At 31.3% G+C, this 16537-nt stretch overlaps 1 protein-coding gene across 3 annotated transcripts in view; it reads right to left on the bottom strand.

Annotated features, from left to right (window-relative positions):
- The window catches only part of LOC142321733 (SLIT-ROBO Rho GTPase-activating protein 1-like), a 478347-nt gene that overhangs the window by 254855 nt on the left and 206955 nt on the right, over positions 1-16537 (bottom strand). The window contains exon 1 of one of the 3 annotated variants that reach the window (XM_075360058.1): positions 13215-13522. The exons of the other annotated variants lie outside the window; for them this stretch is intronic. Within the exon in view, the coding sequence (XP_075216173.1) occupies positions 13215-13224 (10 nt within the window). The 5' untranslated portion in view covers positions 13225-13522. Of the gene's footprint in view, positions 1-13214; positions 13523-16537 lie in introns of those variants that run through there. 3 annotated transcript variants of the gene reach the window in all.

Here is a 16537-nt window from a genome sequence, read left to right on the forward strand (position 1 = left end):
CTGGTTTCCGTTATCACACAAATAAAATAAAAAAATCAATATCTTTTAAAAACACTATTGATTTGCCGACTGTATTTTAATTATGCAAAGTATTCTTACAAAGGTTTTTTTTAACGGAAAAATTTATTACATTAACATGCTGTTTTTTTTTTGGTCAATAAAATTGTTACAAAATATTAAAAAAAAATTAAGTATTTTTATGAATGCATTGATTAATGACTATCTCCACGGGGACGTGATACGTTATCAATGGCCGGTCATCAACGAAATTCCGAGTCGATCCAAATTTTTCACACGCGACAAAATTCCGTTTTATAGACGAATTTAATTCGATGATAATTTGTAGTTATTAAACGAAAACACATAACGATGTTTTATGCCTACAAAAATGTTTATTCAGATATCCTGAAACGTGCATGTTTTAATAATCGGCAACAAGCTTCTCCCGGATGCGGCAGACGTAGCAGCTTTTACCGTATTTTGTAAATAAACACCGAACCCTCCATTCATATATGAAAACATATTTCAACTTTGCTTTTACTTTAATCCTGGTAGGGTAAACTGGACTTAAGGAGAAAAGTAACATTAAATATTCGTTTTACCGTATACGAATTTTTAGAAACAAATTTAAAACTTAAAACTTCCTAAGGATGCTTATCTAAAGCAGTATAATAACAACGAGGAAATGTTCTTCCTCGTTAACTGTGACGCAATTCTATATAATACAAAAATTCTTTCTCATAACATCCTAAAATAATTTAGTACTTTCTTTTTAATATTCCTATGATTAATGTATGATGAAGGATGGATTTTCTTTGAATTATGTACGTAAATTAACTTCTCAGTGAAACACATATATTCGGCTATATTAAATGATATAAAATAATACATCACCAATCGATTAAAAATTTGCTTCTACGGATAATAATTCATTACAATTTTCTTTTTTTTTTCAAACAGGTAAACTGCGATTAACATTTATAAATAAATTCTACTGTTTTCTGTTTAGCCTCCGGAACCACCGTAAGGTATAACTTCAGAGGACGATATGTACGAATGTAAATGAAGTGTAGTGTTGTACAATCTCAGGTCCACCGTTCCTGAGATGTGAGGTTAATTGAAACCCAACCACCAAAGAACACCAGTATCCACGACCTAGTGGATCTAGTTCAAATCCGTACAAATTATGGCAGTTATCTTCCTTTGCTAGGAAACTTAGAACACCCGATTTAAAAATCAGCTGATTTGCGATGACAAGTTCATCACTAGACCAAACCGGTGGGTTATTTATAAATAAATTGGAAATGCAAAAGTGGTGTATGGTCATTTCAGAAACTTTTCTTTTCTTTAATAAAAATATTATGAGAAATAGGAACAATTTCTTTTTTAGTTATTAGTAGCTACAATATTAAAAAAAATCCCTTTCGGCACGCCGGAAGATGGAGGTAGATTTCGGCGAAGCTAAGTAGAGAATAAAAAAGATTTCCACCTTAAAGTTAAGAAAAACTTAAAATTTACTAAATACGAAAACGGTTGCAAGTGAAAAAAGTTTCACATGTTTAACATACGACAAACCCCATCGTCTTACAATTACAGCAACATTTTGGTCGCCCCTGGCCGTAAGGGTTGGTCATATCAAAAAATATTTCAGACAAAAGTTTTAGGTAATGTTTAGATGACTAACGACCAATGCGATCAATATTGTGCCTATTAAGGAAGGTATAATTTTTTTGTCTTCGAAACCCCATTTTTCCCATTCCTTGGGGCAACGGTTTGCGATATCAAAAAACTTTATTTAGATAAGTTTCAAACCCTTATCCAAAGAATAGCAGGAACTTTAAACGAATTCGATATTTTACATAATAGGAAAATTATATCAATATTTTGTTATTTCGAAAAAGCTCTCCCATTTCCACCCACATGGTCCGATTTTGCCCATTAACAAACTCCAGCAAGATTTTGGGTCGTTATATTTTATGTATCAATTTGAAATCGATTGGCGGAAAATTACGGCACTTACTGTGTCCACAAGAAAATGAAATATATAGATATACGAGTGTATATATAAAAGTATATTTCAACTTTTGAACTGACGGTGGTTTTAGGGTCTGGGGGACGTGAAACGCGAAGATATGTCAAAATTTTCCGGAAGTCAAATCATGGTACCGATTACAATAAGTAGCTTTCTTTTGAAATCTACCTAATAAAAACTGTTCCATAATATTAAACACTAAATAGTCATGATTAATGAAGTAGGTAAATACGGCAATATAAATGAAATCCAGACTCTCTATGACCTATGGTTAAAAATAAACTATAAATAATAATTATTATATATGAAATTTATGGAGATAAGGATTAAAACTCTTATTTTCATTGATTAATATCAATAAACCGATACTTAAAATCTAAAAGAAAAATTATAATTTATTGAACTTAGATAATCTACTTAAAAATGTTTAATAACAAACAATAATTAATTTAAAATTTTATTTAACAAATTCATATGTGAATTTCAACAACAAAAATTAGACTAGTTTACGATTATTATGAAAAAGGAAAAATTAAAAAAAAATTAGAATTAAATCACGAAATCGTTGATAATTTGTAATGATTTTTACAAACTTTTTTAAATGTTATATAAGATTATAATTAACTATAAATTTGTAAACACCAATAATACGCTGCTATAGTACCATAGCTTGTAAATACAACTAACTTGCACGTTATCGTCCTAATACGTTTTAATTTTATAAAATTGTTCTAATAGGTTTTAATTGTACAAAACAGATTAAATAATTTTTTTAAAAATCCTAATCCTAAAACAATTAATAATTTTAATATAATACTAACACATTAACGTACACATAAAAATAAACAAATTTGGCGAATAATAAAATTAAAATTAAGTCTTGATTATTATGATAAACTTAATAATAATTATAACTCATGATATAAATATTAATTTTGTAGATAAGATTCTTTTAAAAATTTACTCTTTAAACTCCATGTTATCAAACGAACATAAAATAAAATACATAATGATAATCTTAAATTAAATTACTTTATTAATTACAAGATTATTAGTTACAAAATATTTTAATAATAAATAATCAATAATAAATAAAAAAGTATACCTTAAGTACATTTACGGAAATTTTAATTTCCAATAGCAAAATATAATCGTTTTTTACGTAATCTTCATCCTCTAACACTCACCCTCACCAAAAATCCATCGCCTCCTTGGCAACTCGCTCAATCTGACCTCCCAGAATCTCCTCTATAAACATCCTTCACATCCCTACCGTCGTTCATCCGTTCCACGCGTCCCAGCCAACTCAACCTTCTCACTAAAAATATCCTGCCAGGTAAAAAATTTGCTTCAATAAAGTTTTCCGTAAAATTCCTCTGAAGTATATATCCTTTTTTTTGCCGATATCGCACCACCCTTCAACGAATTTTTTAATAGATTAACAATCAAAGCCCCATGTATCGAAATATTTGAGCTAATTTGAAAAAAATCGGTTTGGTTACCTATCATAAAAGGGCCAAAAGCAGTGCATCACAAATACCTACGCTCCTACATACATATATTTTATTGATGTAGATCATCGATTCTCAAACTTTGTCGCCCACTGCCCCACATTGAGAATCAAAAATTTTCTAGTGCCCCCAAAATTTGTAAACTTCCATCTGTTAAAAATAATAATTGCAAGTGCTGTTTTTAAGATGCGCTCTTAAAACAGCAACTGCAATTGTTGTTTTTAAACGTGGCGTATCCTATTGCCGAGTTGAAATTTACATTTTAAATGAGAGCAATTTCTCACCGATTTTTTTTAACTTGATCATTTTTGAAATCTGAAGTGTATACTGTCAAAAAGTAGAGTATTTAAGGTTTAATTTTTTTTATTCGTCTCTAAGCCTCTTGGTTGCAAAAAAGTAGTTTGAATACAATAATTTTTTATTATAAAATATAGGTGTCCCTTTATTTTTTTGTACTAGTGTATAGGTATTTAATTTTAGTTTGAAATAACAGGAAAACATAATTTTTGCCTTTTATTTTAATCAGTCATCGCCTTCCTAGACCTCCTGAACACCCCCAATTTTCTATGAATCTTCTACTGCCTCCCCTGAAGGCTTCCAGCACCCACAAGGGAGCATTTCCGCCCACTTTGAGATCGAATGATCTAGATGAACTAAAACCTAAAACGTAAAGATTTGCAAAAAATCTGATACCCCATTTTTTACGTGATTACCGTATGTTCGCCTTTACTATTGCTATTCTAGCTATAATCTGTGAAACTAAAATGCTACGGAATATTAAGATGTCATTTTAAATCTTATATTCATATTTAACTCTACTATTCTAGCTACGTTATTCTATTCAAATCATTGCCGATGAGTATGAAGTTTAATAATTACATTCAGTATAATGATAAAGTATTTTACGCAGTCTTATATTGTTTCTTAAATTTTTTTTGATAACCTAAATAGTCTCATTTCATTCCTGAAATTTATGACAAAAAACATAGGAAAATATGTTTCATACTATTTAGAACTACATCGATTTTACACCCCCGTGAAACGCCCATTTTTTAAAAACAGATCCTATTATTTACATAAAGATTAAACTTTTCTAAAATTTTTTGAATAAAGTTTTAGGAAATAGTTTTTTCAGTTATCATTCAAAACAAACCGTTATGTTCGTTTATATTATATAATTATGACAGAAAAAAAGTATCCGTTAAGTTATTGTAGAGAAGAAAAAATGCAATTTGTGAAAGTTGGTGATACTGAAGATTGAAGTGAGAGTTATGCTTAGAATCAAACATGGTAGCTTTATCATGAGAGGACTGAGAAACGGAACGGAACGAAATGCAAGGATAGCTGGAGATTTATGAAGCTAATAATCTCACAGCCTGGACAAAAGTCCCTTGCTGCTATGTAATTCTTTTAATCGTGCGAGTAATTGTTTATATGGCGGTTATATTTTGTTTATTTATTTATTTATTATTGTGTATTGCATTCCGATCCTTAGACCAGAATGAAAAGTTTTACTGGGGCTGACCTTGGGAGACTAGTCGCATATGTGCTCCGTTCTCGGCGTAATTATCCTTCACTCCCTCCGCTGAAGTCTTTTCGGTGCTAACGGCTTCCGGCTTAGCAGAAATGCGCTTCAAGGCGGTCTAGTTGTTTGAGGGTGCAATGAAATCCCCACGCCCCGGAGTGAGTCACATGTGCTGACAGTGACCTAAATTGTAAAGTTAGGAAAGGAGGATTGATCAAAGAAAGTTACGAAGCTTTTCTTCACTCTTTGATCAATCCGCCTCAACCGGATCCAGGCTGGACCGGTTCAATCCGTAGCAGTGGTTCCTTCGTTCTTCTTTAGGCTGAGAAACAAGGAGATATAAGCGATTTATTTTCTTTCCGGTTCTCCCAACCTAACAGCAATAATAACTCGCCATCTCCTTCATTATAGCCTCTGAAAAGTGAATAACTGCGCATCTATTCATTGATGTAACATAACATAACATGAATTATACGTGTTATCTGTAAATCTTAGCTACGACACACATTACCGCTAGTTTTAATCTACCTCAATACAGTGTTGATTAGCTTGCGGACAACATTGATATTGACATATTAGTGGAGAAAAAACATCTATTACTTAATTTATGAATAAAGCTACCAATTTATAAATCATACATAAAGTTAATAACATTTTACAAATTGGGGTTTGAACAAATATTATTACAATGAAATAATAAAATCTGCAATATCATCTACACTTTAGAAAATTACCTTTAAAACCCGAATTTTTAACTTCAGTGTACTTTACTTACTGAAAATATTATTAATATTAATATCAATTGCTAATAAAAGGGACAACCTGAAATATTACTGCGAAAGACTTATCCATAGAAAGATCCGAGAAATTTAATTAGGCTTACAGTATACAATATTATGAATGTAATTTCACGCTTAAAAAGATTCTAAAACAAAACAAAATGTAATTTAATAGTTACAAAACATATTTCCAGTTCTTAAATTCAGTCCTGGTTTAACAATTTAAAAAATTAAAATTAAAAATTAACTAATTTGTAAATTATATTACAATATTTAAAGGGGGAAAATAAGAAATGAATATTCATAAAACAAAATCTATTTCGGCACGCCGGAAGACGGATGTAGATTTCACCGGTACTAAGTAGGGGATAAAAAAGATTTCCACCTTAAAGTTAAGAAAAACTTCAAATTTACTCAATGCAACAATGGTTACACGCGAAAAAAGATCACATGTTTAGTATACGATAAGCCCCATCTCATACAATTCCAGGTCATGCTTTGCCGTTAAGGGTTGGTAATATCTAAACTTATTTCAGACAAAAGTTTTACATAATGTTTAGAGGACTAACGACCAATTTAAACCGATTCGATACTGTGCCTATAAAAGGGAGGTATGATTTTTCTGTCTTCGAAACGCCAATATTCCCAACCCCTGGGCCAATGGTTGGTGATAACAAAAAACTTTACTTAGATAAGTTTTAGGCGTTTGTCTAAAGAATAGCAGGAACTTTAAATGAATTCGATATTTTGCTTAATAAGAAAGTTATAGCGATATTTTGTTGTTTTTTTTTTCAAAAAAGCCTCCCCATTTCCAGTAACTCGACCGAGATTTGGGCCTTTATATATTATATATTAATTTGAAAGTGATTGGCACAAAATTACGGCAGTTATCGTGTCCACAAGAAAGTGAAAAAAAAAATATATATATATACATAAACTTTTGAACTGACAGTGGATTTGGGTTCTGGGGGATGTGAAACGAGAAGATATGTTGAAATTTTCTGGATGTCGAATCACGGTACCCATTACAATGAGTAGCTTTCTTATGAAATCTATCTAATATAGTACATTTTAAAGAAAGCATCACGATTACATAAAAGATGAAGTTTAAATTTAAAAAAGTTTCATTTGTTTCTAACATTTATTTATAAAGTCAAATGTCAGTATACACTGAATGGAAGTAAAACATATGTATAAAAGATCTTCGACGTCTATTTCTCTATGTTATTTTCTGTACATTTGTTTTGAAGAGGTAATACATACAACCACTCAAATATACACGTATCCAGATTTAAGATTATTTAAAAAACCCCATTTAACAACTACGATCCAATAACATAACAAGTTCAAGAGTTATACAATATTAGCATTAATTCTATTTATAATTATTTGTAAAATAATTAAATAAATGTAAACTACGCCGGGATAGTTAAGTAGTAACACACTTTTATTTTTATGTTGCAGAACGTTCTGTCGGTTCAAATCTTACAAGAACGAAATTTTTAACCAAACAAGCCCACTTATTAACCCAGTCAGTCTACGTGTTGTCCATCACCACGTTACGAATAATTACAAAGAAGATGGGTTATGGAGATAAACAAGTATGTGACGTACTCAGTACAAATCATATCACAAAAATTAGCCAACTCTAATTAGTATATATTTCATACATAGAATTTTAATCGTTTAGTAAGCTAACGTTTTAAAGATAACTATAGCAAATATTACAAACACAAACGCACTTCAGTATTGGAACAATACATTTCTTTTAACTACAGCCTGGAGTCAACCCAATAAGATATACGAGCAGGTTATACTCAAACAGAACAATCAAGAAGTATTCGTACTTAGAAAAATTAGAGATACGGTTTTATGATTTCTATCATACGTATCTGTGTTTTAGAAGAACAACTGACAGCACTATCTCAAAATATAATACTTTAATTTCAATCTTGTAAAAAACCTAAACCTCGTGCAAATCACCTATATCCCATTGGTAAAAAGATTGCTACCGAAGACCCAACTTCTCCGAAAAAAAACCAACAAAAGATACATAAACCAAAGATTTCCATCAGGTAATAATTAAAAAAGTATTATTTTTAATGTCGTTTACTTACGTAATGGTATGTAGTTGCTTTTATTAGGTTTAATTTTGGCATAAATATAAACTTACCTGAAAGCAAAAAAAGATTTGAATCAGCAAACAGATAATTAAAAACAACATTGAAAAAAGAATACAACGAACAAGAATGGTACAGTAAATTAATTGTTTTTATAAATAATCATTTTAGCACAATCAATATTAAAAATAGATAAAAACATTTACAAGACATTTTTGCCTAAGAATATTTTTTCTGAAAATATTGAAATAAATTTCATAAATAAAAGTTACTTAATTCTATTTATGTTTGGAATTGATGTAAAAAACCACTTTATTCGGCTAAACATTTGTTACAAATCGACATATGTCCTTAAGCTCACTCACCAAAAATGATTGGGTACGGCGACACCGAATATTAAATTTTTCATTCAATTTTACCGTAAAAGGTAATATTAAACTATTAATTTATGAACTGGTTATTTTTCTTATCATTGTTGATTTTTGGCTAAATAGTAGAACAGATAAGACAAGAATTTTATCAAAAACCTTAGGAATGATTTATCTAATCTAAACACTGGATGGAACGGTTTGTTTACTTATGTTCCAAAATAAGTCGTATATTTTTCAGAAGCGCCATGCGGAGTATGGGATCGGCGGTTCCGAGCTGTCTGCGGTAGTGCTTTTTGATTTCGCTGCTTGCAGCGTGGTCAGGAGGCATAACCGTGATCTGTTTTTGCCGACGTTGGGAGGAGTGCAGACAGGGAGTGCTTATCCTTTCTCCCGGGGGGTTGGAGACTGGGTTGAGTGTGCTGATGTGAGCTTGCTCTGAAGGAAGAGTGTTGAGTTTAGCGATGTTGGAAAGAAGGAACGAACTAAGTTTCGATCAAAGGGTATTGAAGCGTTACCGAATTTTTGGTGATAACGAAGAAAGAAGGGGGATTTATTAAGATCAGTCCTTTTGTTATTACTCGACGGATCACAGAAACTGCAAAAGGACCTGTTAGGAAGACAAGGAAGACTGCTATGGGACTGTTTGTTGAAACCGTCAACGACCTACAATCGTCTCGACTATTCAGTCAAGAAGATCGGACTTGTAGACATTGAAGTTGCACCGCATGGTACGCTAAATACCCTACGGGAATAGTTGTATGCCAGGATTTGCTGAACTTCATACAAGACGAAATTGTAGAAGAACTCCATCGACAAAGAGTTGTTGCACGTCGACGAATTGAACACACGTCACAACGGCGTTGTACCCTCCGCATCGCACGTCCTGATACGTTCAATAAGCATAAGTGTCCAGAAAAGTTTAAAGTTGGCTTTCATAGACTAGATGTTCGTTCTTTCATTTCGACTCCATGCGGTCTAAGAATTTCCATTAGGAAATAAGAAATTTAAACACGCAGCAGCGCGATCCACGAGAAAGCAAATCTGTGTTTGTGATGAGCCATTCCATCCTGATGAACCGGGCAGTGATCCATCTGTCTGTGTCAACTGTCACGGAAACAATGCAATGTTATTAAAACAGATTTGTACACCACAAAGGAATGAGCCTTCGACCAGGGAGGAAAATGAAAGAAAAGCCTTCGAAGAAAAATGTTAGTGAAGGCTCAGAAGCCTGAACCAAATGTATCGGAAGTCAAGGTACAGATCAATAAAATCCCCATACAAGGAATCAAGAAGAAAGAAATAATGAAGACAGATAAAGAGTGTAAAGCAAGCAAGCAAAAATGGATCCTCCGAAAGCAAGAGCAAGGAGGCATCTAAAAGAGGGGACAAGCAATTTAGCCGCCCAAACACTTTTTATTGGGGAGTGCGTCAAGTCTCGGCACTGATGCAATGCTCACCGCGTCATCTGGGCTGGTTTCATCTGATGCCGGCATCAAAACATCTTCCGTGATTTACGTAGAAGAGCGATAGATTCCATCACCGAGGTCTCGGAAGATGGAAAAAAGAATAAAAAAAAAAATGGTCTAAGGGTAAACCTAGGCAGTAGTTAATATAACAAATAGGCAGTAGTTTTGGACGAATTTTTTTTGAGGATAAGTTTTTAAGAATTGCGGAATTATTACACCCGTTTGATAGATATGACAACATTCTTTTGAAATGGAATTATATTTTTAAGTAGCAAGGGCACAGCCTTGTTATCTTGTGTTCCTTTTGGAGATTTTAATGTCCTATTACAAGTCTACTTCTAAATAATCTGTCTGAGAAGACTAGTTCCCAAGTTTATTTATCAGTGGGAGAAAGAAGTTTTCTTTTTTGTTTGGAAAAAGGGCTAGTGACGTAGCAGTTTACGCCTGTAATATCAAAAAATAAATCTGATGTGGATATCACATGACTTCTTTGTACGCCTATTAAATTATATGTACAATTTTTTTTTACATTTAGAGGTTAATTATTATATTATTATTATTAATAAATCAATAAATTTAATTAAAACAAAAAGTAAAAAAAAAATTAATTAAAAAGATTTGTTTACAATCAGAGGTTAAAAAATTATAAATCAATATGCCCGTATTTAATTTTTTTAAAAGTTAAAAAAAAAAGTTGAAAAAAGATAAAGGAAATGAACCGATGTGCCGAAATGTACGATCCAAATATTTCATTACTTAAAATTTTATTTGGCTACAATTCTGGAACCAATGGAAATAAGTACCACGTATGATACTATCGTTGAAAAGTTCTCGATGAGGGCTGATAACTGCATTTTAAAAAAGTCCAAAATCCAATTTTTTTTGGATTTTGAGCTTTTTTGGACACTTTTGTTTCAATCGATTGCAATCAAAAGGAAAGGTACACAACTAGATGTTACAACAGTCCTAAATCCAATAGTGCAACAATCTACGGCTAATCGTTTTTGAGTTATGCGCTACATACGTACGTACAGACGCCACGCCGAAACTAGTCAAAATGGATTCAGCTATGGTCAAAATGAATATTTTCGTTGAAACCTGAAAACCGAGATTTTTCGCGATTACAATATTTCCTTTGCTTCGTACAAGCAAGTAAAAAGAAATAATCATATGTACAGAAAATTATCAATCTTTTTTCGTAAAAAAAAAAATATATATGTAATAAACAATACGATACTTTTAATTTTGAAACGTTATCTTGATTTCATAAATTTATGCAGGCAGATAAATTCTTAATAAATAAAAGTAATGATAAAGTTCCTGAAATATACGGCATATTTCTTTTCATTAGTTATGATACTTTTTACAATAAAAAAAAACTAGGTGAAAATTTCTGAAAAGATAGGTAGTGTAATTAGTTTAATATTTTCTTTGCGTTAATTTTTAGTCATGAATACAGTGTACACGAAACAGGACTGTCTCGTAATTTTGAGTTTATCGAACGTCGTGTCGGAATTTTATTGAAAATTGTTTACCTTTCAGGAAAAAGTAGTTCAAACAATTCCCTTGGGTAATATATTGGGAAGTCATATATACGGAGAATATATGACTCCCACTAGGGCCTAGAAGACTACTTCCCCACTAGGGACGTTACAGCCTACTTTTATATTAATATTTTACCATTACTTTCATTTATTAGTTGTTTAATGTATTGTTGCATACAGACAATAAATAGAATTTCTTAAAGTAAAAATCAATTTCCTTCTATAATATTGTGAAATAGCACATACAGGTGCTTAAAGAAGTGCAAAAATATTGTTTAAAACTTATCAGTAGAAATAAAATTAAAAATATATATGAAATATATTTGATGCATTCAAATTTGCAATGCTTAACTTTTAGAAATAATAGTTTTTCAATAATTTAAAAAAATGTTTGCAGGTGCAACCCCAACCACCGAAGTACACCGGCATTCACTGTCTAATATTCAAATGTGAATACAAGCAACTAACTTTTACTATGATTCAAACCTCAGAACCTTCGATATTGAAAACCAGTTGTTAAACAATTGATCTGCGACGGTGAGGAATTAACCACTAGACCAGCTCCGTGGTATAACATTGAAATAATATCAACATTTTATGAACTGCTTTTGCCAAACGTACTTTTAAATAACAATGACCGTCACTATTATATAAAATTAGATAAAAATAATTAACTAGGACGGTTAATAGAACTACTACACAAAATTTCAAAATTGTTACAAAGTTTATAATATTAATTTAACGTTTTTTTTCTTTTTTTAATCTTCCTAAGCAAGTAAAACTAAAATATCAAAATTACTTTCTCAGCTTACTTAATAAAGTATTTTAAATTATATTTCCATAACAATACATAGCCGTAGATCTCAATTTAGGAATACAATAAATTCATCCTGCACGTTAAGTTACATACAATATGTTTCAAATGTTCTTTCTTGATACGATATATTTTGATTCAGTATAAAATGATTTAAAAAAAAAATTATATTTTAATTAAATTACAAATTATAGATGTATTTTGTTATACCTACATCATTATGTCATTTCTGATTATTAAAGAATAATCAATTAAAATTAAAAAAAATAAGAATATAAAAAGCTGTCTATCATTTCTGAAATTTTTACCTAATAGTTTCTTTCTTTCCTTTTTTTTTGTAAAAAGTATCATAACTAATGAAAACAATCAATTCTAGTATTTTTACGCGTCAAATTCTGATAATTCTACTACAAACCAATGTGTTTAAAATTTGACGCCTACATTTAAAAAAAAAAAAAAAACAAACAAAATTCATGAAATATTATCCTCATCGACTTGTGCTGGAGCCATTCTTTGGTTCCAAAATAAAGTATGGACCAGTGGTTCCTAAACTTTTTCAATACTCGGTCCCTATTTTTTAGATTTTCCCGAGACGTCCTATCCCAAAGTTTAACAAGTACACTTTGCGAAATAGCCATAAATCTTTTGAAAGGGTTAGTTAAAAATAAATAAACGTTTTGGTCACACAAAAAAAGTAAAATTGTGTAACGCTAAGCCGCACACTTTGGGAACCATTGCTCTGCACGAATAAGAAGGTTAACATAGATATTATATTTTGAAAACTAAGGACGCTAAAAGCAATACCATATTTAAATAAACATGTTAATTCACGACAAACAGAAATTATATTTACATTTTTTCTTAAACTCCAGTGAAGAATTAAAAGCAGCTGTTTTATTAAAGTATTTATTTTTTTATACTTCCGTTATCATAAAATAATAAATACATTACAATTAAAAAAAAATATACATATATATATTAAAGTAAGTATAAAACATAAAAATGACTATTTAACGCCCAAAGTTTATTAATAATAATGAAATACTACTTACTGCTGTTCATGAGAGTGATACAACTATACCAATGAAGTACGTACGTTTAGAAATAGGATTAAATAAGAGTGAGACGTGGAAGTCAATTTAAACACTCATCGATAACTTCACAGTTGTTACGTTTTTTTACAGTTTATTGCAGAACAGTATTTTAAAAGAATATAAATAAATAAAACGCGTTTAAATTAACAGGTTGATTATAAAATAATGTAGAACTGTTGCTACTAAGTGAATAACACCAGATACAAACGGAAAGAAACATGACAATGAAATTTAGTTAGTTGTTTACAGTACTGTTTTCCTACAAGTGAAAAATAATATCTGATCTGTTTTATGTTTGAATAGAGCGGGAATAACGTTAAATAGAAAATGCGAACAAGTGATACCAACATAAAACACAACAAACAAATATCCCTTCTACCGTCTCTTTTACGTAAATCCCTCTCCCGACGATAACAAAACATCTCGTCGTGTACCCGTTTACAATCTCTTCAAGATTATAATTATTTATGTTTTAATATTATTACTGCACTTAATTTTACAGAGAATTATTATCACGTATCTAACGATACCTTACACATATTTATTTATTTTTTATTCACTGACAGATAATAATGAATAATAATAATATTAATTAACTAGAATCTCAGCATAATTTTAAAATAGTTTATCATCTATCTCCAGAATCTAATTAGAGTAATAAACTCAAATAATTATCTCAAATATACAGTTATGTACTTAATTTTAAACATTTTTAGTAGATTAATAGTAAAAATAACTTAAAATCAAATAGTTGTATAAATGTTATTGCATGAATCACAAGTATCTAAAAAAAAATTATGATAAATAATATTCATGTCTTTCCGGCAATTCATTGGTAGCGCTTTGCCTTTCATCTGGAAAGTACTCGGTTCAAATCCGAGGGACGCTTGGTATTTGTTCACTTACTGTAAATAAATTTTCTTATCATAAAAAAGTAGCGTACTCATATTTTTTTAGGCCTGCGGTTAATGAGAGCAGAATTAATAAATAGAATAAATTATAAAAGTTATTAGTTATCTGATTTATTTTCTTGAAAACATGATAGTAAGAATCGATTTCTTTAAAGTAGGGAAATAAGAAACTGTATTTACTTCAAAATTTTACATTACAGCTAATAATTTGCTGATAAATATCATTGACTCTTACAAAATTACTGATTATAAAATTACAGAAGTAATTATTTTACAAAATATATATCTCCTAGAATACAAATACTCATAACAAGGTACTTTTCCCGTCTAGATAGCGCTGAAGCAGAGCTATAGCAGTAGAAGGGTAAGTATTGTAATCGGTCATATTTGAGCATATGCGGTTTTCACCGGACCTTGACGTTTTAACACCTAAGGAAAGCAAAAAACCAGATGGAAATTTTCCGGATGTTAATGTTCATATGTACGCGCGCGCGCGCGCGCGTGTTAGGTGTTTAAATCAACTTTTATCTCCAGAACTGCTGGAGCGATTTTGACCTAACTTGGTCAGATTACTTTTCTATACATGGGGCACTGATGGCATTAAAGTTTCAACTTAAAAGGTCAAGGGGGCGAGATTGTAGAGTAAGGTCACCCTCAGTATCTCAAAATTTCGCCTAATTAAGGTCATATTTTCCTTAGGTATATTTGTTAAAATTAAGAAGTAAAAATATTTACAAAAAACCTTTTTTGCAAAATTGCACCCTCACCCATCTTTTTTTTCTGTTTAGCCTCCGGAACTACCGTAAACACCCTAAGGTATTACTTCAGAGGATGAATGAGGATGATAAGTGTGTATGTAAATGAAGTGCAGTCTTGTACAGTATCACATCGACCATTCCCGAGATGTGTGGTTAACTGAAACCCAACCACCAAATACTGATATCCACGATCTCGTATTCAAATCCGTACAAAAGTAACTGCGTTTACTAGGATTTGAACCTCACCACTCTCAACTTCGAAACCAACTGATTTGTAATGACGAGTTCACCACTAGACCAATCCACCCAAAAAATGATCTGAACTAGTGGCTACGTGGGCACACTGCATCAATATTACCCCTGCCACCATAAGGAGCGTTAGTGTCACAGTCCGTCATCTTGAAATTTCCCTTTTTCCCTGTGGGAACCTCTCTTTTGGTTCATCTCCCACCGGGAAATATGAAAATCCTCAGGGTTGTCAACCAAATAATTTTTTACACTTTTAATATTAATTATATTTTTTTATTTAGTTAATATTTCAAAGGTTGATAGCAATGTCGTATAGCTGTTGTAGTCGCCTATACGTTGTGATGTCATAGGTGAGTAGTAGAATTAAATAAATGAATAATATTTAAAGTATAAAAAAGTATTGCCCGGTTGAATGGCCTGGTGCGCTAAGCCTCGCGGCTACACTAGTAGCTGACCGCACAAGCGAAGTTTGTTCTATGTAAGTTGTGAAATTACATTAGTTTAGTTAGTGCTGACCGTCGCCGCTGGTACCGCCGCACACGCGCGAATTAAATACGGTATGCGTGCGCGCTTTAATTAGAATCATTGAATTAAATAAACGAAATAAATATTTTAAATCAAGTTGTATGTGTAAGCTGTGCATCAGAAACAACCAACAGTTGTCAGCTTTTTTCTTTGAATCCTGATATTATCGTCCATTTCTTCTACCATTCGAAATAATTTGATATTTTCTTACACCGCAAAATACCTACGAATACACCTGACATAAAATATATTATTAGTTAAATAACATATCTATTTATTTTTCAACTACAGGCTAACTGTCCAGTTACGATTATTTATTACTTTACGATAAAGATGTAGGAATGAATTTTGTAACACGTAAATAAAGAAGTGGCAAGGCTAACCGGGATTTTAATCAACAACTTAAAAGTATTAAAAGAAAAAGAAAATCGGATAGTATTTTTAAGTGTCTGTCTGTTACTGGATTAGGTGGCATAAACAAATATTTGTAGGCGACATGACACAAGACAAACAAAATTGACGTAACCGTTCTCAAAACTAACTTTTATTTCATGCCCAAATTAATACGACTCATGAGGAGTGAAATGGTTTCCCAATGCCTTCTTCACCGAGCCTTAAACATATAGTTAGCTGAACATCAGTACGCGAAGCTCTCTGTTATACAGGTAACATTTAACTGTACACGTGAAACATCACTCTGTTCATTACAGGAACTGACTATATAAAAAAAAATTCATTATTCACAGAGAAGTAATATTTTTAGGAAGTATCTCATATATGCTATAAATGTACCACATCTACATTAAAAACAGTGCAAAGCGGCAAATCAATATAGCCC

This window comes from Lycorma delicatula, chromosome 3, assembly GCF_047948215.1.
Source record: "Lycorma delicatula isolate Av1 chromosome 3, ASM4794821v1, whole genome shotgun sequence".
NCBI classification, from domain to species: Eukaryota; Metazoa; Arthropoda; class Insecta; order Hemiptera; family Fulgoridae; genus Lycorma; species Lycorma delicatula.